The sequence below is a fragment of the Panulirus ornatus genome, chromosome 35, assembly GCF_036320965.1.
Source record: "Panulirus ornatus isolate Po-2019 chromosome 35, ASM3632096v1, whole genome shotgun sequence".
Taxonomy (NCBI): Eukaryota; Metazoa; Arthropoda; class Malacostraca; order Decapoda; family Palinuridae; genus Panulirus; species Panulirus ornatus.
Genome location: NC_092258.1, coordinates 21,731,628 through 21,755,381, shown reverse-complemented (window position 1 = coordinate 21,755,381; position 23,754 = coordinate 21,731,628). Strand labels below are relative to the sequence as shown.

The window sequence follows — 23,754 nt, the reverse complement described above, 5'->3', positions numbered from 1 at the left end:
TGATGTGTTCTCCTGACATGCTGTCAGTGGAATGAACCAGGGCATTTGAAGCATCTGGGGTAAACTATGGAAAGTTTTGTGGGGCCTGGATGTGGAAAGGGAGCTGTGGTTCGGTGCATTATACATGACAGCTAGAGACTGAGTATGAACAAATGTGGCCTTTCCTGTCTTTCCTGGCACTACCTCGTGCCCGTGCAGGGTGAGGGGGGTGCTATTTCATGTGTAGCGGGGTGGGGATGAGAAGGGATGATGGCAGCAAGTATGAATATGTACATTTCTGTGTATGTATGAGTAGATTGAAATGTATTGGTATGTATATGTGCGTGTCTGGGCGTGTATGTATAACATATGTGTATATGGGTGTGTTGGGCCATTCCTTCGTCCGTTTCCTTGCGCTACCTCGCTAACACGGGAGACAGTGACAGATTATGAAAAAAATATATATACATACATGAGTGTATCCCTAGGGATAGGGGAGAAAGAATGCTTCCCATGCATTCCTCACGAGTTGTAGAAGGCAACTAAAGGGGACGGGAGCTGGGGGCTAGAAACCCTCCCCTCCTTGTATTCTAACTTTCTAAAAGAGGAAACAGAAGAAGGAGTCATGCGGGGAGTGCTCATCCTCCTTGAAGGAATAGACTGGGATGTCTAAATGTGTGTGGATGTAACCAAGATAAGAAAAAAGGAGAGATAGGTAGTATGTTTGAGGAAACGAACCTGGATGTTTTGGCTCTGAGTGAAAAAAAAGCTCAAGAGTAAAGGGAAAGAGTGGTTTGGGAATGTCTTGGGAGCAAAGTCAGGGGTTGGTGAAAGGACTTGAGCAAGGGAAGCAGTAGCACTACTCACAAAACAGGAGTGGTGGGAGTATGTGATGGAGTGCAAGAAAGTAAACTCTAGATTGATATGGGTAAAACTGGAAGTGGATGGACAGAGATGGGTGATTAATGGTGCATATGCACCTGGGCATGAGAAGAAAGATCATGAGAGGCAAGTGTTTTGGGCGCAGCTGAGTGAGTGTATTAGTAGTTTTGATGCATGATAACAGGTTACAGTGATGGGTGATTTCAATGCAAAGGTGAGTAATGTGGCAGTTGAGGGAAAAATTGGTGTACATGAGGTGTTCTGCATTGTAAATGGAAATGGTGAAGAGCTTGTAGATTTGTGTGCTGAAAAAGGACTAGTGATTGGGAATACCTGGTTTAAAAAGAGAGATATACATAAGTATACGTATGTATGTAGGAGAGATGGCCAGAGAGCGTTATTGGATTACGTGCTAATTGATAGGCGCGTGAAAGAGAGACTTTTGGATGTTAATGTGCTGAGAGGTGCAACTGGAGGGATGTCTGATCATTATCTTGTGGAGGCGAAGATAAAGATCTGAAGAGGTTTTCAGAAAAAAAGAGAGAATGTTGGGATGAAGAGAGTGGTGAGAGTAAGTGAACCTGGGAAGGAGATTTCTGTAAGGAAGTACCAGGAGAGACTGAATGCAGAATGCAAAAGGTGTGAGTAAAGGACGTTAGGGGAGTGGGGGAGGAACGGGATGTAGTTAGGGAAGCAGTGATGGCTTGCGCAAAAGATGCTTATGGCATGAGAAGTGTGGGAGGTGGGCAGATTAGAAAGGGTAGTGAGTGGCGGGATGAAGAAGTAAGATTTTTAGTGAAAGACGATTTTTGCAGGGAAATAATGCAAATGACTGGGAGATGCACAAAAGAAAGAGGCAGGAGGGCAAGAGAAAGGTGCAAGAGGTGAAAAAGAAGGCAAATGAGAGTTAGGGTGAGACAGTATAATTAAATTTTAGGGAGAATAAAAAGATGTTTTGGAAGGAGGTAAATAAAGTGTGTAAGACAAGAAAACAAATGGGAACATCGGTGAAGGAGGATAATGGGGAGGTAATAACAAGTGGTGGTGATGTGAGAAGGAGATGGAGGGAGTATTTTGAAGGTTTGTTGAATGTGTTTGATGACATAGCGGCAGATACAGGGAGTTTTGGTCAAGGTGGTGTGCGAAGTGAGAGGGTTAGGAAGAATGATTTGGTAAACAAAGAAGAGGTAGTAAAAGCTTTGCGGAAGATGAAAGCCGGCAAGGCAGTGGGTTTGGATGGTACTGCAGTGGAATTTATCAAAAACAGTGTGACTGTGTTGTTGACTGGTTGGTAAGGTTATTTGATGTATGTACGACTCATGGTGAGGTGCCTGAGGATTGGTGGAATGCATGCATAGTGCCATGATACAAAGGCAAAGAGGATAAAGATGAGCGTTCAAATTACAGAGGTATAAGATTGTTGGGTATTCCTGGGAAATTATATGGGAGGGTATTGATTGAGAGGGTGAAAGCAAGTGCAGAGCATCAGACTGGGAAAGAGAAGTGTGGTTTCAGAAGTGGTAGAAGATGTGTGGATAAGGTGTTTGCTTTGAAGACTGTATGTGAGAAATACTCAGAAAAGCAAATGAATTTGTATGTAGCATTTATGGATCTGGAGAAGGCATATGATAGAGTTGATAGAGATGCTCTGTGGAAGGTATTAAGAATATATGGTGAGGGAGGCCAGTTGCTAAAAGCAGTGAAAAGTTTTTATCAAGGATGTAATGCATGTGTACGAGTAAGAAGAAAGGAAAGTGAATGGTTCTCAGTGACTGTCGGTTTGCGGCAGGGGTACGTGATGTCTCCATTGTTGTTTAATTTCTTTATGGATGGGGTTGTAAGGGAGGTGAAAGCAAGAGTTTTGGAGAGAGGGGCAAGTATGCAGTCTGTTGTGGATGAAAGGGCTTGGGAAGTGAGTCAGTTGTTGTTCGCTGATGATACAGCGATAGTGGCTGATTCGGGTGAGACACTGCAGAAGCTGGTGACTGAGTTAGGTGAAGTGTGTGAAAAAAGAAAGCTGAGAGTAAATGTGAATAAGAGCAAGGTTATTAGGTACAGTAGGGTTGAGGGACAAGTCAAATGGGAGGTAAGTTTGAATGGAGAAAAACTGGAGGAAGTGAAGTGTTTTAGATATCTGGGAGTGGATTTGGCAGTGGATGGAACCAAGGAAGCAGTGACTCACAAGGTGTGGGAGGGGGCAAAAGCTCTGGGAACATTGAGAAATGTGTGGAAGGCGAGAACATTATCTAGGAAAGCATAAATGGGTATATTTGAAGGAAGAGTAGTTCCAACAATGTTATAGCCCATGCAAGGCATGGGCTATAGATAGGGTTGTGTGGAGGAGAGTGGATACGTTAGAAATGAGATGTTTCAGGACAATATGTGGTGTGACGTGCTTTGATCAAGTAAGTTATGAAAGGGTAAGAAAGATGTGTGGTAATAAAAAGAGTTTGGTTGAGAGAGCAGAAGACAGTGTTTTGAAATGATTTGGTCACATAGAGAGAATGAGTGAGGAAAGATTGACAATGAGGATATATGTGTCAGAGGTGGAGGGAATGAAGAGAAGTGGGAGACCAAATTGGAGGTGGAAGGATGGAGTGAAAAAGATTTTGAGCGACCGGGGCGTGAACATGCAGGAGGGCGAAAGGCTTGCAAGGAATAGAGTGAATTGGAATAATGTGGTATACCAGGGTCGATGTGCAGTCAATGGATTGGACCAGGGCATGTGAAGTGTCTGGGGTAAACCATGGAAAGTTTTGTCGGGCCTGGATATGGAAAGGGAGCTGTGGTTTCGGTGCATTATACATGACAGCTAGAGACTTAGTGTGAACGAATGTGGCCTTTGTTGTCTTTTCCTAGCACTACCTTCCGCACATGCAGGGGAGGGGGTGTCATTTCATGTGTGGCGGGTTGGCAACGGGAATGAATAAAGGCAGCAAGTATGAATTATGTACATGTGTATATATGTATATGTCTGTGTATGTATATACATGTATACATTGAAATGTGTATGTGCGTGTGTGGATGTGTATATATATGCATGTGTATGTGGGTGGGTTGGGTCATTCTTTTCGTCTATTTCCCTGCACTACCTCGCTAACATGGGAGACAGCAACAAAATAAATGTGTGTACATGTATATATATATGTATGTATGTGTGTATATGTACATATATGTGAATATGAGTGGATCTTTCTTTCTTTGTTTCCTACTGCTACCTCAGTAAAATGGGGAACAGTGATCAAGTATGAAAAACTATCTCCTGCAGTCTTTCCATCATATGGGCCCCAGTCCCCTGCTGGGGTAACTGGAGGAGACCATAATATGCCAATCCTTTCCCAGGACCAGCATCAGGTCTCAGCAGCCCTGCTCCAATGAAGGCCATCATTTCCCTGCTTCTAACAGTACTGCTGCCTTGAAGTTACAGGAATCCCCATGAGAGGGGTCCTGTGGTTATGTATAACATAAAACAAAAATATTTATTGGAATAAAAAAGGTCAAAATTTAGGAAAAACAAAGCACGAGACAGTATCTGGGCAAGACTAAAACACCGGGATCGTTAATACATGTCCAAACAGAGAAGTGTTCTGGTGTAAACTTTCCTTTTATTTCTTTGCCTTTGGATGTCTCTATGCCCCCATAATTACCTTTGGTACCGCCAAAGGGGATTTAAATTAAACCTTTAATTTGTCTTTTTATTTTTGGATGCTGCCATGCCACTCTATTGGACTTTGGCACCCCCAAAGGATCATTTAAGTAAACTTTCAATTTGACTCTTTCCCTTTGGATGCTGCTATTCCTATATGTAATGCTTTTTTTTTCACATTTCTATGGACTGTTCATAATCATGCTGCACATTCATTACAATTGCAAAGGCAGAAATGCACGTGGAAAACACGAATATATGATCTGTTAAACTGTTAAACAAAGTATAATCACAAAGTGGAATCTTTTTTCCAACACTGTTACAAAATTCTTTGCTTTCATGTTATGTTCTGTGGCTTCAATAATTCATTGTTTAATAGTGATATTATACAGTAATACTTTTTTCTGTATTTCACTTACTGTGAATTCCTCAGTATTGTATTTCATATATTTCCTGTATTTCTTCAATATGTACTCTATACAATTCTGAAATACACCTTGTGAGACAATCCGGACAAAATCCTTGCAAGGGAGGAATAGGGACAGAGCTTTACATGAAAAATCATCCATTTGCACCTAACCGTTCCTAACTTAAAAAGTGATAATACAGGGAGGGATGAGTTCCAACCCCTTCTTCAGTATGCTGGAGATACACAGATAGTGCTCTTTCTCCTAGAGAAAAAGGTGGATACTACTAAAGCATACTTTGAAATCTACACTGATCAAATGCAGGTGTGAAAGGATTTATTAAACAGTATTTCAGAAAGACTACAATTATCTGAAGGGCTCTAAATGCAGGAGAGAACAGTCACATTTATAAGGAGTGCATATGAGGAACTGGATGAAAGCAAAAAAAACTTTTTGTTATATCAATGACCACACTTTCAATTAATAAACTTGATACAAGCCTCTCGCATTAAGAAAATTTAAAATCTTTGCTACACTTACCGTTCAACAGCCATGTTCTTCAACAAAGTGTCTGGAAAATCTTTCACAACACTGGGATCTTGTATCTGATATGAAAACCTGTTAGTTGATTCCTGAAAAATAATCAACTAATCACAGTTTTGCCATAGATAATTTACATCAAATATGTTGCTCTAGTACACCATCATCCAGTAATTTCAAGGACAAAAGAACTGTACATGCTAATCACATCAGACACACAAGTAAAGTATGGTAGGTACTGGCTAAGATAATTAATATTTTAAGTGCTGTAACCATATATATACATACATTATACTAGGACAAGGGAGCAAATGGGAACTTCAGTGAAGGGCGCAAATGGGGAGGTGATAACAAGTAGTGGTGATGTGAGAAGGAGATGGAGTGAGTATTTTAAAGGTTTGCTGAATGTGTTTGATGATAGAGTGGCAGATATAGGGTGTTTTGGTCGAGGTGGTGTGCAAAGTGAGAGGGTTAGGGAAAATGATTTGGTAAACAGAGAAGAGGTAGTAAAAGCTTTGCGGAAGATGAAAGCCGGCAAGGCAGCAGGTTTGGATGGTATTGCAGTGGAATTTATTAAAAAAGGGGGTGACTGTATTATTGACTGGTTGGTAAGGTTATTTAATGTATGTATGACTCATGGTGAGGTGCCTGAGGATTGGTGGAATGCGTGCATAGTGCCATTGTACAAAGGCAAAGGGGATAAGAGTGAGTGCTCAAATTACAGAGGTATAAGTTTGTTGAGTATTCCTGGTAAACTATATGGGAGGGTATTGATTGAGAGGGTGAATGCATGTACAGAGCATCAGATTGGGGAAGAGCAGTGTGGTTTCAGAAGTGGTAGAGGATGTGTGGATCAGGTGTTTGCTTTGAAGAATGTATGTGAGAAATACTTAGAAAAGCAAATGGATTTGTATGTAGCATTTATGGATCTGGAGAAGGCATATGATAGAGTTGATAGAGATGCTATGTGGAAGGTATTAAGAATATATGGTGTGGGAGGCAAGTTGTTAGAAGCAGTGAAAAGTTTTTCTCGAGGATGTAAGGCATGTGTACGTGTAGGAAGAGAGGAAAGTGATTGGTTCTCAGTGAATGTAGGTTTGCGGCAGGGGTGTGTGATGTCTCCATGGTTGTTTAATTTGTTTATGGATGGGGTTGTTAGGGAGGTGAATGCAAGAGTTTTGGAAAGAGGGGCAAGTATGATGTCTGTTGGGGATGAGAGAGCTTGAGAAGTGAGTCAGTTGTTGTTCGCTGATGATACAGCGCTGGTGGCTGATTCATGTGAGAAACTGCAGAAGCTGGTGACTGGTAAAGTGTGTGAAAGAAGAAAGTTAAGAGTAAATGTGAATAAGAGCAAGGTTATTAGGTAAAGTAGGGTTGAGGGTCAAGTCAATTGGGAGGTAAGTTTGAATGGAGAAAAACTGGAAGAAGTAAAGTGTTTTAGATATCTGGGAGTGGATCTGGCAGCAGATGGAACCATGGAAGCTGAAGTGGATCATAGGGTGGGGGAGGGGGCGAAAATTCTGGGAGCCTTGAAGAATGTGTGGAAGTCGAGAACATTATCTCGGAAAGCAAAAATGGGTATGTTTGAAGGAATAGTGGTTCCAACAATGTTGTATGGTTGCGAGGCGTGGGCTATGGATAGTTGTGCGCAGGAGGATGGATGTGCTGGAAATGAGATGTTTGAGGACAATGTGTGGTGTGAGGTGGTTTGATCAAGTAAGTAACGTAAGGGTAAGAAAGATGTGTGGAAATAAAAAGAGCGTGGTTGAGAGAGCAGAAGAGGGTGTTCTGAAATAGTTTGGGCACATGGAGAGAATGAGTGAGGAAAGATTGACCAAGAGGATATATGTGTCGGAGGTGGAGGGAACGAGGAGAAGTGGGAGACCAAATTGGAGGTGGAAAGATGGAGTGAAAAAGATTTTGTGTGATCGAGGCCTGAACATGCAGGAGGGTGAAAGGAGGGCAAGGAATAGAGTGAATTGGATCGATGTGGTACACCGGGGTTGACGTGCTGTCAGTGGATTGAGTCAGGGCATGTGAAGCGTCTGGGGTAAACCATGGAAAGCTGTGTAGGTATGTATATTTGCGTGTGTGGACGTATGTACATACATGTGTATGGGGGTGGGTTGGGTCATTTCTTTTGTCTGTTTCCTTGCGCTACCTCGCAAACGCGGGAGACAGCAAAAAAAAAAAAAAAAAAATTATACTAGGAATGTGGGCAGCACATATAAGTATTGAAATTCTGCACCCACATATGAATAGGCTCATGCTTCCTGGAAACATATGTGGTCAGCTGTAATCTGTCACTCACAACTCTCCTTAGCTTATGAATAAATCTTTAAAACCATAAGTTACCCATATGTTACCAGGGAGAAAAGGAGTCGTGAGTTCCTTGAGTGTCGAGCAATCACACATACGTTCTAAAATTTCCTATCCATCTATGAACAGGTGCATGCTTTCTAGAGGCATTTATATAAACCATATGTCACCTACAACTCTAATTATTTCATGCAAAATACTTAGGCCTCGCAGTTATACATATATACACCAAGGCAGAAAAATATTATCCATTCACAACTGGGTTCCATCCTTTTAAACCTCAATGTAAACAAAGGAGATTTTATGACCTAGCTATCTGGGTGACATACCAAGAAACAATGAAGAGAAAGGTTTTAGACATGATATTTAGAGACGATTCTGAATCTCCAAGGCCAGTGAAGGATAGTGAGGATGATGCAACAAGTCACTGGGTATCTGACAGGTTTAAACATGACAGCGGCATGCCAGGATTTAAATGTCTAGTATTGTACCAAGATCTCAATGTCTATGACATAATAACTTTAAATAGTTATGGGTATATAAATGGCTTATAATATACTTCTTCCTTAATGCTCCAAACTAAGCTTAATTTTGTTCTTCCTGGTGATACAAACTTTTCATACTGCTTTAGAGGAACAGTTTACTTGAATTTGGGTATAACTTCCACAATTATGAGTTTAAACCAGCCATAAAGGACTCCAATGAAACCTTCAAGCTATCAATCCATGATATCAAACGTGAAAAACAGTAACAATAATGATCATGCCACTAACAAACCCTATCAAGCTTTAGAGGCTATCTTGTTAAGAGCATTCATTGTTCTGACAGGACCATGCATTTTATTTGAATTGCAAAAGACCTATTTCATCTGGTGGCAGGTGTAAAATCATCTAACACTTCATTCCTGAACTTGAAAATATTCCAAACTTTAGATGCTAAAAAAGTGCATTACTACTAAACAACTCCCCAATATGGGAGGGATGGGTCTAACAGAATGCAGCACCCATGTGACAATTAAACAAAATTACACAAGAAGCCTACTATACTGATGAGTGCAATATGTTACCTTTATAATTACATTAAGGCAGTGGAAAACTTCCATCAGGTAATTCACTCAAATAAATAAAAAAATTCTTTAAGAAACATTCTTAATGTTTTTATCTTATTATACTTAATTGCCATTTCCTGCATCAGGAGGCAGCAGCAAGAAACAGACAAAGAAGGCCCAACCACTCATATACACATAAATATACATAAAAACCCATACATGTACATATACATATCAACATATACACATATACATACACATACACAGACATATACAAATATACACATGTACATACTCATACTTGCTTGCATTCATCCATTCCTGGCACTATCCCTCCCCAAAGGAAACAGCATCGCTACCCCCTGCTTCAGCAAGGTAGAGCCAGGAAAACAGAAAAAAAAGCCACATTCGTCCACACTCAGTCTCCAGCTGTCATGTGCAATGCACCGAAAACAAAGCTCCCTTTCCACATCCAGGCCTGACAAAACTTTCCATAGTTTACCCCAGTCATTTCACATGCCCTGGTTCAGTCTATTGACAGCATGTCGACCTGCTCCAATTCACTCTATTCCTTGCACACCTTTCATCCTCCTGTATGTTCAGGCCCCGATCCCTCAAAATCTTTTTCACTCCATCCTTCCACCTCCACATAGGTCTCCTGCTTCTCCTTGTTCCCTCTACCTCTGACACATGTGTCCTCTTTGTCAATCTTTCCTCACTCATTCTCTCCATATGTCCAAACCAGGATGTAAAAAATGTTATAAAATGAAACATTTCTAATCAATAATACCTTTATCATAAAGATCAACACTGAAGAAAATTAAGATTCCTGTTGTTCAGAAAATATCTATCCATCCACTAATTTTGCCATATTTCCTAAATCATGACATGATGGCCCATCAATGAATCTCCTCCACACACCATAACCATTCACTATCACTGAATGTTCCTCTAAACCAACATCTCATATGTTTACCCAACTTAATCTGTCCTTCTACTGTACCTATCATCTCTCACTTTCCCACTCACCTCAAATGTTGTTATTCTTTCCACAAATAACTGCTACCTCATATCTTTATTTCCAATCTATCTTCACCCTTCCCACAACAGGTCAAGACAAATTAAGCACTTGCATCTTCAATCATCCAGCAACACTGTCTATCCACTGCACTCCCATCCAAGGGTGCATGCATGCGAAGCACATATATACGTATATGCATAAGGCTCCAGGAATCAACCCAGCTGAGGTCCTTATTATATATCAATAGAACCAAAGTACCAGGAGAGACTGAGTACAGAATGGAAAAAGGTGAGAACAAAGGAGGTAAGGAGAGTGGGGGAGGAATGGGATGTATTTAGGGAAGCAGTGATGGCTTGCGCAAAAGATGCCTGTGGCATGAGAAGCATGGGAGGTGGGCAGATTAGAAAGGGTGTGAGTGGTGGGATGAAGAAGTATGATTATTAGTGGAAGAGAAGAGAGAGGCATTTGGACGATTTTTGAAGGGAAAAAATGCAAATGAGTGGGAGATGTATAAAAGAAAGAGGTAGGAGGTCAAGAGAAAGGTGCAAGAGGTGGAAAAGAGGGCAAATGAGAGTTGGGGTGAGATAGTATCATTAAATTTTAGGGAGAATAAAAAGATGTTTTGGAAGGAGGTAAATAAAGTGTTTAAGACAAGGGAACAAATAGGAACTTCAGTGAAGGGGGCTACAGGGGAGGTGATAACATGTAGTGGTGATGTGAGAAGGAGATGGAGTGAGTATTTTGAAGGTTTGTTGAATGTGTTTGATGATAGAGTGGCAGATATAGGGTGTTTTGGTCGAGGTGGTGTGCAAAGTGAGAGGGCTAGGAAAATGATTTGGTAAACAGAGAAGAGGTAGCAAAAGCTTTGCGGAAGATGAAAGCCGGCAAGGCAGCGGGTTTGGATGGTATTGCAGTGGAATTTATTAAAAAAGGGGGCGACTGTATTGTTGACTGGTTGGTAAGGTTATTCAATGTATGTATGATTCATGGTGAGGTGCCTGAGGATTGGCAGAATGCTTGCATAGTGCCATTGTACAAAGGCAAAGGGGATAAGAGTGAGTGCTCAAATTTCAGAGGTATGTGTGTTGAGTATTCCTGGTAAATTATATGGGAGGGTATTGATTGAGAGGGTGAAAGCATGTACAGAGCATCAGACTGGGAAAGAGCAGTGTGATTTCAGAAGTGGTAGAGGATGTGTGGATCAGGTGTTTGCTTTGAAGAATGTATGTGAGAAATACTTAGAAAAGCAAATGGATTTGTATGTAGCATTTATGGATCTGGAGGAGGCATATGATAGAGTTGATAGAGATGCTATGTGGAAGGTATTAAGAATATATGGTGTGGGAGGCAAGTTGTTAGAAGCAGTGAAAAGTTTTTATCGAGGATGTAAGGCATGTGTACGTGTAGGAAGAGAGGAAAGTGATTGGTTCTCAGTGAATGTAGGTTTGCAGCAGGGGTGTGTGATGTCTCCATGGTTCTCCATGGTAATTTGTTTATGGATGGGGTTGTTAGGGAGGTGAATGCAAGAGTTTTGGAAAGAGGGGCAACTATGCAGTCTGTTGTGGATGAGAGAGCTTGGGAAGTGAGTCAGTTGCTGTTCGCTGATGATACAACGCTGGAGGCTGATTCATGTGAGAAACTGCAGAAGCTGGTGACTGAGTTTGGTAAAGTGTGTGAAAGAAGAAAGTTGAGAGTAAATGTGAAAAAGAGCAAGGTTATTAGGTACAGTAGGGTTGAGGGTCAAGTCAATTGGGAGGTAAGGTTGAATGGAGAAAAACTGGAGGGAGTGAGGGGTTTTAGATATCTGGGAGTGGATTTGGCAGTGGATGGAACCATGGAAGCAGAAGTGAGTCATAGGGTGGGGGAGGGGGCGAAAATTCTGGGAGCCTTGAAGAATGTGCGGAAGTCGAGAACATTATCTCGGAAAGCAAAAATGGGTATGTTTGAAGGAATAGTGGTTCCAACAATGTTGTATGGCTGCGAGGCATGGGCTATGGATAGAGTTGTGCGGAGGAGGGTGGATGTGCTGGAAATGAGATGTTTGAGGACAATATGTGGTGTGAGGTGGTTTGATCGAGTAAGTAATAATAGGGTAAGAGAGATGTGTGGTAATAAAAAGAGTGTGGGTGAGAGAGCAGAAGAGGGTGTTTTGAAATGGTTTGGTCACATGGAGAGAATGAGTGAGGAAAGATTGACCAAGAGGATGTATGTGTCAGAGGTGCAGGGAAAGAGGAGAAGTGGGAGACCAAATTGGAGGTGAAAGATGGATTGAAAAAGATTTTGAGTGATTGGGGCCTGAACATGCAGGATGGTGAAAGGTGTGCAAGGAATAGAGTGAATTGAAACGATGTGGTATATTGGGGTCGACGTGCTGTCAATGGATTGAACCAGGGCATGTGAAGCATCTGAGGTAAACCATGGAAAGCTGTGTAGGTATGTATATTTGCGTGTGTGGACGTATGTACATACATGTGTATGGGGGTGGGTTGGGTCATTTCTTTTGTCTGTTTCCTTGCGCTACCTCGCAAACGCGGGAGACAGCAAAAAAAAAAAAAAAAAATTATACTAGGAATGTGGGCAGCACATATAAGTATTGAAATTCTGCACCCACATATGAATAGGCTCATGCTTCCTGGAAACATATGTGGTCAGCTGTAATCTGTCACTCACAACTCTCCTTAGCTTATGAATAAATCTTTAAAACCATAAGTTACCCATATGTTACCAGGGAGAAAAGGAGTCGTGAGTTCCTTGAGTGTCGAGCAATCACACATACGTTCTAAAATTTCCTATCCATCTATGAACAGGTGCATGCTTTCTAGAGGCATTTATATAAACCATATGTCACCTACAACTCTAATTATTTCATGCAAAATACTTAGGCCTCGCAGTTATACATATATACACCAAGGCAGAAAAATATTATCCATTCACAACTGGGTTCCATCCTTTTAAACCTCAATGTAAACAAAGGAGATTTTATGACCTAGCTATCTGGGTGACATACCAAGAAACAATGAAGAGAAAGGTTTTAGACATGATATTTAGAGACGATTCTGAATCTCCAAGGCCAGTGAAGGATAGTGAGGATGATGCAACAAGTCACTGGGTATCTGACAGGTTTAAACATGACAGCGGCATGCCAGGATTTAAATGTCTAGTATTGTACCAAGATCTCAATGTCTATGACATAATAACTTTAAATAGTTATGGGTATATAAATGGCTTATAATATACTTCTTCCTTAATGCTCCAAACTAAGCTTAATTTTGTTCTTCCTGGTGATACAAACTTTTCATACTGCTTTAGAGGAACAGTTTACTTGAATTTGGGTATAACTTCCACAATTATGAGTTTAAACCAGCCATAAAGGACTCCAATGAAACCTTCAAGCTATCAATCCATGATATCAAACGTGAAAAACAGTAACAATAATGATCATGCCACTAACAAACCCTATCAAGCTTTAGAGGCTATCTTGTTAAGAGCATTCATTGTTCTGACAGGACCATGCATTTTATTTGAATTGCAAAAGACCTATTTCATCTGGTGGCAGGTGTAAAATCATCTAACACTTCATTCCTGAACTTGAAAATATTCCAAACTTTAGATGCTAAAAAAGTGCATTACTACTAAACAACTCCCCAATATGGGAGGGATGGGTCTAACAGAATGCAGCACCCATGTGACAATTAAACAAAATTACACAAGAAGCCTACTATACTGATGAGTGCAATATGTTACCTTTATAATTACATTAAGGCAGTGGAAAACTTCCATCAGGTAATTCACTCAAATAAATAAAAAAATTCTTTAAGAAACATTCTTAATGTTTTTATCTTATTATACTTAATTGCCATTTCCTGCATCAGGAGGCAGCAGCAAGAAACAGACAAAGAAGGCCCAACCACTCATATACACATAAATATACATAAAAACCCATACATGTACATATACATATCAACATATACACATATACATACACATACACAGACATATACAAATATACACATGTACATACTCATACTTGCTTGCATTCATCCATTCCTGGCACTATCCCTCCCCAAAGGAAACAGCATCGCTACCCCCTGCTTCAGCAAGGTAGAGCCAGGAAAACAGAAAAAAAAGCCACATTCGTCCACACTCAGTCTCCAGCTGTCATGTGCAATGCACCGAAAACAAAGCTCCCTTTCCACATCCAGGCCTGACAAAACTTTCCATAGTTTACCCCAGTCATTTCACATGCCCTGGTTCAGTCTATTGACAGCATGTCGACCTGCTCCAATTCACTCTATTCCTTGCACACCTTTCATCCTCCTGTATGTTCAGGCCCCGATCCCTCAAAATCTTTTTCACTCCATCCTTCCACCTCCACATAGGTCTCCTGCTTCTCCTTGTTCCCTCTACCTCTGACACATGTGTCCTCTTTGTCAATCTTTCCTCACTCATTCTCTCCATATGTCCAAACCAGGATGTAAAAAATGTTATAAAATGAAACATTTCTAATCAATAATACCTTTATCATAAAGATCAACACTGAAGAAAATTAAGATTCCTGTTGTTCAGAAAATATCTATCCATCCACTAATTTTGCCATATTTCCTAAATCATGACATGATGGCCCATCAATGAATCTCCTCCACACACCATAACCATTCACTATCACTGAATGTTCCTCTAAACCAACATCTCATATGTTTACCCAACTTAATCTGTCCTTCTACTGTACCTATCATCTCTCACTTTCCCACTCACCTCAAATGTTGTTATTCTTTCCACAAATAACTGCTACCTCATATCTTTATTTCCAATCTATCTTCACCCTTCCCACAACAGGTCAAGACAAATTAAGCACTTGCATCTTCAATCATCCAGCAACACTGTCTATCCACTGCACTCCCATCCAAGGGTGCATGCATGCGAAGCACATATATACGTATATGCATAAGGCTCCAGGAATCAACCCAGCTGAGGTCCTTATTATATATCAATAGAACCAAAGTACCAGGAGAGACTGAGTACAGAATGGAAAAAGGTGAGAACAAAGGAGGTAAGGAGAGTGGGGGAGGAATGGGATGTATTTAGGGAAGCAGTGATGGCTTGCGCAAAAGATGCCTGTGGCATGAGAAGCATGGGAGGTGGGCAGATTAGAAAGGGTGTGAGTGGTGGGATGAAGAAGTATGATTATTAGTGGAAGAGAAGAGAGAGGCATTTGGACGATTTTTGAAGGGAAAAAATGCAAATGAGTGGGAGATGTATAAAAGAAAGAGGTAGGAGGTCAAGAGAAAGGTGCAAGAGGTGGAAAAGAGGGCAAATGAGAGTTGGGGTGAGATAGTATCATTAAATTTTAGGGAGAATAAAAAGATGTTTTGGAAGGAGGTAAATAAAGTGTTTAAGACAAGGGAACAAATAGGAACTTCAGTGAAGGGGGCTACAGGGGAGGTGATAACATGTAGTGGTGATGTGAGAAGGAGATGGAGTGAGTATTTTGAAGGTTTGTTGAATGTGTTTGATGATAGAGTGGCAGATATAGGGTGTTTTGGTCGAGGTGGTGTGCAAAGTGAGAGGGCTAGGAAAATGATTTGGTAAACAGAGAAGAGGTAGCAAAAGCTTTGCGGAAGATGAAAGCCGGCAAGGCAGCGGGTTTGGATGGTATTGCAGTGGAATTTATTAAAAAAGGGGGCGACTGTATTGTTGACTGGTTGGTAAGGTTATTCAATGTATGTATGATTCATGGTGAGGTGCCTGAGGATTGGCAGAATGCTTGCATAGTGCCATTGTACAAAGGCAAAGGGGATAAGAGTGAGTGCTCAAATTTCAGAGGTATGTGTGTTGAGTATTCCTGGTAAATTATATGGGAGGGTATTGATTGAGAGGGTGAAAGCATGTACAGAGCATCAGACTGGGAAAGAGCAGTGTGATTTCAGAAGTGGTAGAGGATGTGTGGATCAGGTGTTTGCTTTGAAGAATGTATGTGAGAAATACTTAGAAAAGCAAATGGATTTGTATGTAGCATTTATGGATCTGGAGGAGGCATATGATAGAGTTGATAGAGATGCTATGTGGAAGGTATTAAGAATATATGGTGTGGGAGGCAAGTTGTTAGAAGCAGTGAAAAGTTTTTATCGAGGATGTAAGGCATGTGTACGTGTAGGAAGAGAGGAAAGTGATTGGTTCTCAGTGAATGTAGGTTTGCAGCAGGGGTGTGTGATGTCTCCATGGTTCTCCATGGTAATTTGTTTATGGATGGGGTTGTTAGGGAGGTGAATGCAAGAGTTTTGGAAAGAGGGGCAACTATGCAGTCTGTTGTGGATGAGAGAGCTTGGGAAGTGAGTCAGTTGCTGTTCGCTGATGATACAACGCTGGAGGCTGATTCATGTGAGAAACTGCAGAAGCTGGTGACTGAGTTTGGTAAAGTGTGTGAAAGAAGAAAGTTGAGAGTAAATGTGAAAAAGAGCAAGGTTATTAGGTACAGTAGGGTTGAGGGTCAAGTCAATTGGGAGGTAAGGTTGAATGGAGAAAAACTGGAGGGAGTGAGGGGTTTTAGATATCTGGGAGTGGATTTGGCAGTGGATGGAACCATGGAAGCAGAAGTGAGTCATAGGGTGGGGGAGGGGGGCGAAAATTCTGGGAGCCTTGAAGAATGTGCGGAAGTCGAGAACATTATCTCGGAAAGCAAAAATGGGTATGTTTGAAGGAATAGTGGTTCCAACAATGTTGTATGGCTGCGAGGCATGGGCTATGGATAGAGTTGTGCGGAGGAGGGTGGATGTGCTGGAAATGAGATGTTTGAGGACAATATGTGGTGTGAGGTGGTTTGATCGAGTAAGTAATAATAGGGTAAGAGAGATGTGTGGTAATAAAAAGAGTGTGGGTGAGAGAGCAGAAGAGGGTGTTTTGAAATGGTTTGGTCACATGGAGAGAATGAGTGAGGAAAGATTGACCAAGAGGATGTATGTGTCAGAGGTGCAGGGAAAGAGGAGAAGTGGGAGACCAAATTGGAGGTGAAAGATGGATTGAAAAAGATTTTGAGTGATTGGGGCCTGAACATGCAGGATGGTGAAAGGTGTGCAAGGAATAGAGTGAATTGAAACGATGTGGTATATTGGGGTCGACGTGCTGTCAATGGATTGAACCAGGGCATGTGAAGCATCTGAGGTAAACCATGGAAAGTTCTGTGGGGCCTGGATGTGGAAAGGGAGCTGTGGTTTCGGTGCATTATTACATGACAGCTAAAGACTCAGTGTGAATGAATGGGGCCTTTGTTGTCTTTTCCTAGTCTACCTCGCACACATGAGGGGGGAGGGGGTTATTATTCCATGTGATGAGGTGGCGATGGAAATGAATTAAGGCAGACAGTATGAATTATGTACATGTGTATATATGTATATGTCTGAGTGTGTATATATATGTATACATTGAGATGTATAGGTATGTATATTTGCATGTGTGGATGTGTATGTATATACATGTGTATGTGGGTGGGTTGGGCCATTCTGTCGCCTGTTTCCTTGCGCTACCTCGCTAACGCGGGAGACAGCAACAAAGCAAAATAAATGAAATAAAATAAACATAGAATCAAAATGGAAAACTACACAGTACATCTTATACGCACTCTTTCACAGGACCTATCTGAACATTAATAATAATGGCCCAAATTCTAGAAAAATATCCAGTATAAGGTCCAAAGACAGAGTGACAAATGATGTAGCAGAATACCTTGCTGACTTTAGTCATTCTTTCCATCTTGACTTGTCTCATTCTGACTTTCTTGCCCTTCATTTCATTCTGACATCTTATCCAAGGAATAGCTACCAGCTATTGCGATATCAATTTTATTCAACTGCCTCTCTGCAACCAGTCATTCCAAGGATAGAAAGCTATTATTCAGTATCTTTTTCAAATTGGTTTGCCATATCCCATATGGCAAGGTGGAGTCAGAAACAGATGAAGAGAGGCCTCATTTGCACACATTCACTATGTACCTCTCACGTACAATATTATGAAACTAAAACCCCTAACATCTACCAAGCACTAGACACCTTTCCACAGTTTCCCCTGACCACTTTATATGCCATGCTTCAGCTGTTTGATAGCAAACAGCCCCCTATATACCAAAGTGCTTCAATTTGCTCCATCCCTTGCATACCATTCATCCTCCTTCAAGCCCCAATAACTCAAAGTCTCTTTAACTCCATCCTTCCATTGCCATCTCAGTCTCCCCTCCTCCTTGCTCGAGCAACTTCTGACAAATATAGCTTCTCTTTTTTTCTTAAATTGGAGGCTCCAGTGGACAAAAGTCAACATCAAGGCCATGCCTTACTTGATATATAAAGTGGTTAATGAAAGTAAGGAAGAAGAAATGAGGAAAGTATTTAAAATTTTTTGGAAGAAGTGAAAAACCTGTCTTTTAAAAAGTGCCACGTCATAGTTATTGGGAAAGACATGAAAGGGTGGAGAGGTCTAAAGCTTCAAGATGTAAGAAAAGAAAGTTAACAAAAAGGCCCACCCTTGAGCTGCCAGTGGCCACACAGCAATCACGTTCCACTGCAGCTTGAAGAGAATTGCGTGGTCTAGCTAGTGGTGGGGGCACACAAGCACCCAGCTCTAGGGAGCAAAAACTTAAGTCATACCTTTAAGACATGGAAAGTTAAGCAACACTGAGGTACTGGGCAATGGGAGTCAAGTAGGAGAGTTGACAAGCCAGACTGTTTTCAACTAAACTTTGTCAAGTAATGATGCAAAGCTACAACCACTCAAGATGCGAAAGCAGTACTCCAAACAAGGACAGATTAATTCTTTGTGTAACTGGATCAGATGTTTAGAAAAAAGAAATTTTAACATCTACACAGGACTCCCAGTTGCCACAAAGCAGACTTAGCTATTTCCAAAAAGTGGGGTTTCCAAGATAGTATGGATGTTACAGTAATAACAAGTATGTTTACTGAGTATAGAAGGTGAATTACGGATCTGTCAAAGAAGAGAGGAGAGTTGTGAGGAATTTTCGGTATGTATATACCACTTCATTACACTCTATTCAGCTCTCTTGATCATACTGAGCTTACTTCCACATCCTTTTCATACATTATCATTCCTTACATGAAAAACCCTTCTCATACCACATACTGTTCCCAAGCATTTCTTATCCAACACATCCACTTTTTTTATTTATTCATGGCCCATGATTCACACCATTACAAGCACCAAAGACAGTATACAAGTATTTTAATTGAACCATCTCTTCCAGTAATATTGGCATTAACTAACACACAATACATGTAATTTCATAAGAAGCCTCGAGAAGACTAACATTGAAAGCATCACAAAAATTTTTAAACCAGATTACATTCTGTCACCATAATGTACTCCCAGATTACATTTTTTCCTTATTCTCCATACAATACTAAATATGTAACTTTTGATATATGAAAAACTACTTTTCTAACTTGGAAAGAGCAGAATTCTAGATAAATGGGAGTACACATGACAGCAATTGGAACTATGGAAGCTGTGGAGTCATGGGGTGGGTGAAAGGGGCAAAAGTTCTGGGAGCATTGAGGAATGTGTGGAAAGAGAGGTCACAGTCATTGAGGGCAAACACTGGTATGTTTAAATGTATAGTAGGCTAAGTGGTTATGTATGGATGTGAGGCATGTGCTATAGATAAGAATGTACAGAAAAGGGTGAATGCATGGGAAATGAAATGGCAGTATGTGGGACAATAAAAATAGGAATTTTTGAAGGCACAGTAGTCCAACAATCTTGTATGGATGCAAGGCACAGGTTATAGATGAGGATGTGTGGAGGGGATAGGAAGAGTAGGAAGTGAAATGTATGATGACAATATGTGGTATGGGGCAGTCTGGGTAAGTAATAAAAGGGAACGAGAGAAGTGTGGTTATAAAAAAGAGCGTAGCTGAGAGAGTTGATGAGGGTGTGCTGAAATGGTTTTGACATATGGAGGGAACAAGTGAGGAAAGATTGACAATGAGGATAAATGTGTCAAAAGTGGAAGGGACAAGAAGGGGGAAACCAAACATGAGATTGAAGGATGAAGTGAAAAAGATTATGAGCAGTCTGGGACTGAACATACATGAGGGGTGAAAGGCATGCAAAGGATAAAGTAAACTGGAATGATGTGGTATACAGGGATCAACATGCTGTCACTGGACTGAAGCAGGGTATGTGAAGCACCTGGGGAAAACCATGGAGAAGTCTGTAGGGCCATATTGTGGATGGAAGTCTGTGGTTTCAGAGCAGTGCACATGACAGCTAAAGATTTGATGCGAGAGAATGCAGACTTTCTTGGTTTGCTCCTGGTGCTATCTCCCTAACATGGGAAACACCAATCAAGTATGATTGGATTTCCAAGAAATTCAAATGTCAGATATGGAAACCTTGTGGTTTTCTTATGAAGAATGAATAAGAAAATTTTTCAAATAGTTTGATAAGGAAATTATACATTTAGAGAATGCTCTTAAAATTTCATGATACACCCAAAGAGTTAAGAATATGTTAAAATCTATTTAAGGAATATCTTTTATGCTCCAGATTAATCAAGGGGACAGCTGCTTTCTTTGAATGGCATGGTTAACTGATGTGATATATGAAGTCTCAGTTCATACCTGCTCTTTGGTTGTGTTGATAACTTACCCCACTCCTCCCTTTCTTGTATTTCAATTTCTAAAAGATGGAACAGAAGAATGAACCAAGTGAGGAGTGCTCATCCCCCTCAAAGGCTCAGGCTGGGGTATACCTTGTGGATATTTCATGAAGTTTTCGGGGGTCATCACCCAAACAGCCTGAGCAGGGCCCAGGCTGCTGTATTGGGTTGTTGGCTGACAAGCTGTTGGAAGCCACACCCTCAAGCCTACATTACTCCTACAGCCTGGCTGGTCTAGTACACTTTGCAGGTACTTCTCTAATACATTTTGAACTCTACCATTTATCCTATGCTGTTTCTAATGGTAGATGGCAAGGTGTCAAAAAGTATTTGGCCCCAGATGTTTTAGGTGTTCTCTCTTTTTACGCACATGGCATCTTTGGATGACAAAGGTAGTACTTCATAAAGTCTTTCATGCCTGTTGTGCCAGTAGGATGTTTTTTCCAAATGTGAGTTGGGAACCATGCCTTCTAGGATCCCATAGATATAGATGATGATATACCTTTCCTGTCTGCACTCCAAGAAGTATAGCATCAGTCATTTCAGTCATTCCAACAATCTAGGTGTCTGAATGTATGTGGATATGATTATTTTATATCTTATTTTCTATTTTGCTTTGTTGCTGTCTCCCGCATTTGCAAGGTAGCGCAAGGAAACAGACAAAGGAAATGGCCGACCCACCCCCATACACATGTATATACATACATGTCCACACACGCAAATATACATACCTATACATCTCAATGTACACATATATATACACACACAGACACATACATATATACCCATGCACACAATTCACACTGTCTGCCTTTATTCATTCCCATCGCCACCTCGCCACACATGGAATACCATCCCCCTCCCCCCTCATGTGTGCGAGGTAGCGCTAGGAAAAGACAACAAAGGCCCCATTCATTCACACTCAGTCTCTAGCTGTCATGCAATAATGCCCAAAACCACAGCTCCCTTTCCACATCCAGGCCCCACACAACTTTCCATGGTTTACCCCAGACGCTTCACATGCCCTGATTCAATTCACGGACAGCACGTCAACCCCGGTATACCACATCGATCCAATTCACCCAATTCACTCTATTCCTTGCCCGCCTTTCACCCTCCTGCATGTTCAGGCCCCGATCATTCAAAATCTTTTTCACTCCATCTTTCCACCTCCAATTTGGTCTCCAACTTCTCCTCGTTCCCTCCACCTCCGACACATATATCCTCTTTGTCAATCTTTCCTCACTCATTCTCTCCATGTGCCCAAACCATTTCAAAACACCCTCTTCTGCTCTCTCAACCACGCTCTTTTTATTTCCACACATCTCTCTTACCCTTACATTACTTACTCGATCAAACCACCTCACACCACACATTGTCCTCAAACATCTCATTTCCAGCACATCCACCCTCCTGCGCACAACTCTATCCATAGCCCACGCCTGGCAACCATACAACATTGTTGGAACCACTATTCCTTCAAACATACCCATTTTTGCTTTCCGAGATAATGTTCTCGACTTCCAAACATTCTTCAAGGCTCCCAGGATTTTCGCCCCCCTCCCCCACCCTATGATTCACTTCCGTTTCCATGGTTCCATCCGCTGCCAGATCCACTCCCAGATATCTAAAACACTTTACTTCCTCCAGTTTTTCTCCATTCAAACTTACCTCCCAATTGACTTGGCCCTCAACCCTACTGTACCTAATAACCTTGCTCTTATTCACATTTACTCTTAACTTTCTTCTTTCACACACTTTACCAAACTCAGTCGCCAGCTTCTTAAGTTTCTCACATGAATCAGCCACCAGCGCTGTATCATCAGCGAACAACAACTGACTCACTTCCCAAGCTCTCTCATCCACAACAGACTTCATACTTGCCCCTCTTTCCAAAACTCTTGCATTCACCTCCCTAACAACGCCATCCATAAACAAATTAAACAACCATGGAGACATCACACACCCCTGCTGCAAACCTACATTCACTGAGAACCAATCACTTTCCTCTCATCCTACACGTACACATGCCTTACATCCTCGATAAAAACTTTTCACTGCTTCTAAAAACTTGCCTCCCACACCATATATTCTTAATACTTTCCACAGAGCATCTCTATCAACTCTATCATATGCCTTCTCCAGATCCATAAATGCTACATACAAATCCATTTGCTTTTCTAAGTATTTCTCACATACATTCTTCAAAGCAAACACCTGATCCACACATCCTCTACCACTTCTGAAACCACACTGCTCTTCCCCAATCTGATGCTCTGTACATGCCTTCACCCTCTCAATCAATACCCTCCCATATAATTTACCAGGAATACTCAACAAACTTATACCTCTGTGATTTGAGCACTCACTCTTATCCCCTTTGCCTTTGTACAATGGCACTATGCACGCATTCCGCCAATCCTCAGGCACCTCACCATGAGTCATACATACATTAAATAACCTTACCAACCAGTCAACAATACAGTCACCCCCTTTTTTAATAGATTCCACTGCAATACCATCCAAACCTGCTGCCTTGCCGGCTTTCATCTTCCGCATAGCTTTTGGCATGAGAAGTGTGGGAGGTGGGTTGATTAGAAAGGGTAGTGAGTGGTGGGATGAAGAAGTAAGATTATTAGTGAAAGAGAAGAGAGAGGCATTTGGACGATTTTTGCTGGGAAAAAATGCAATTGAGTGGGAGATGTATAAAAGAAAGAGACAAGAGGTCAAGAGAAACGTGCAAGAGGTGAAAAAGAGGGCAAATGAGAGTTGGGGTGAGAGAGTATCATTAAATTTTAGGGAGAATAAAAAGATGTTCTGGAAGGAGATAAATAAAGTGCATAAGACAAGGGAGCAAATGGGAACTTCAGTGAAGGGCGCTAATGGGGAGGTGATAACAAGTAGTGGTGATGTGAGAAGGAGATGGAGTGAGTATTTTGAAGGTTTGTTGAATGTGTTTGATGATAGAGTGGCAGATATAGGGTGTTTTGGTCGAGGTGGTGTGCAAAGTGAGAGGGTTAGGGAAAATGATTTGGTAAACAGAGATGTGGATATGAACATGAGGTTAAAGGAGAAATAGGTAACATTGTTGAGGAAAGGAACCTGGATGCTGTGGCTCTGAGTAAAACAAAATATACATGTAAAAGGGATGAATGGTTTGGGAATGGCTTTAGGGGTAAAGTCAGGAGTTGGTATAAAGGCAAAAGCTAAGGGAAGGGTAACACTAATGCTGAAGATGGAGTTAAGGGA

At 41.2% G+C, this 23,754-nt stretch overlaps 1 protein-coding gene across 1 annotated transcript in view; it reads right to left on the bottom strand.

Annotated features, from left to right (window-relative positions):
• LOC139760211 (uncharacterized) overlaps positions 1-23,754 on the bottom strand; it is a 543,167-nt gene that overhangs the window by 324,978 nt on the left and 194,435 nt on the right. Inside the window, exon 5 of the mRNA XM_071683146.1 lies at positions 5,455-5,546. Within this exon, the coding sequence (XP_071539247.1) occupies positions 5,455-5,546 (92 nt within the window). The remainder of the gene's footprint in view (positions 1-5,454; positions 5,547-23,754) is intronic.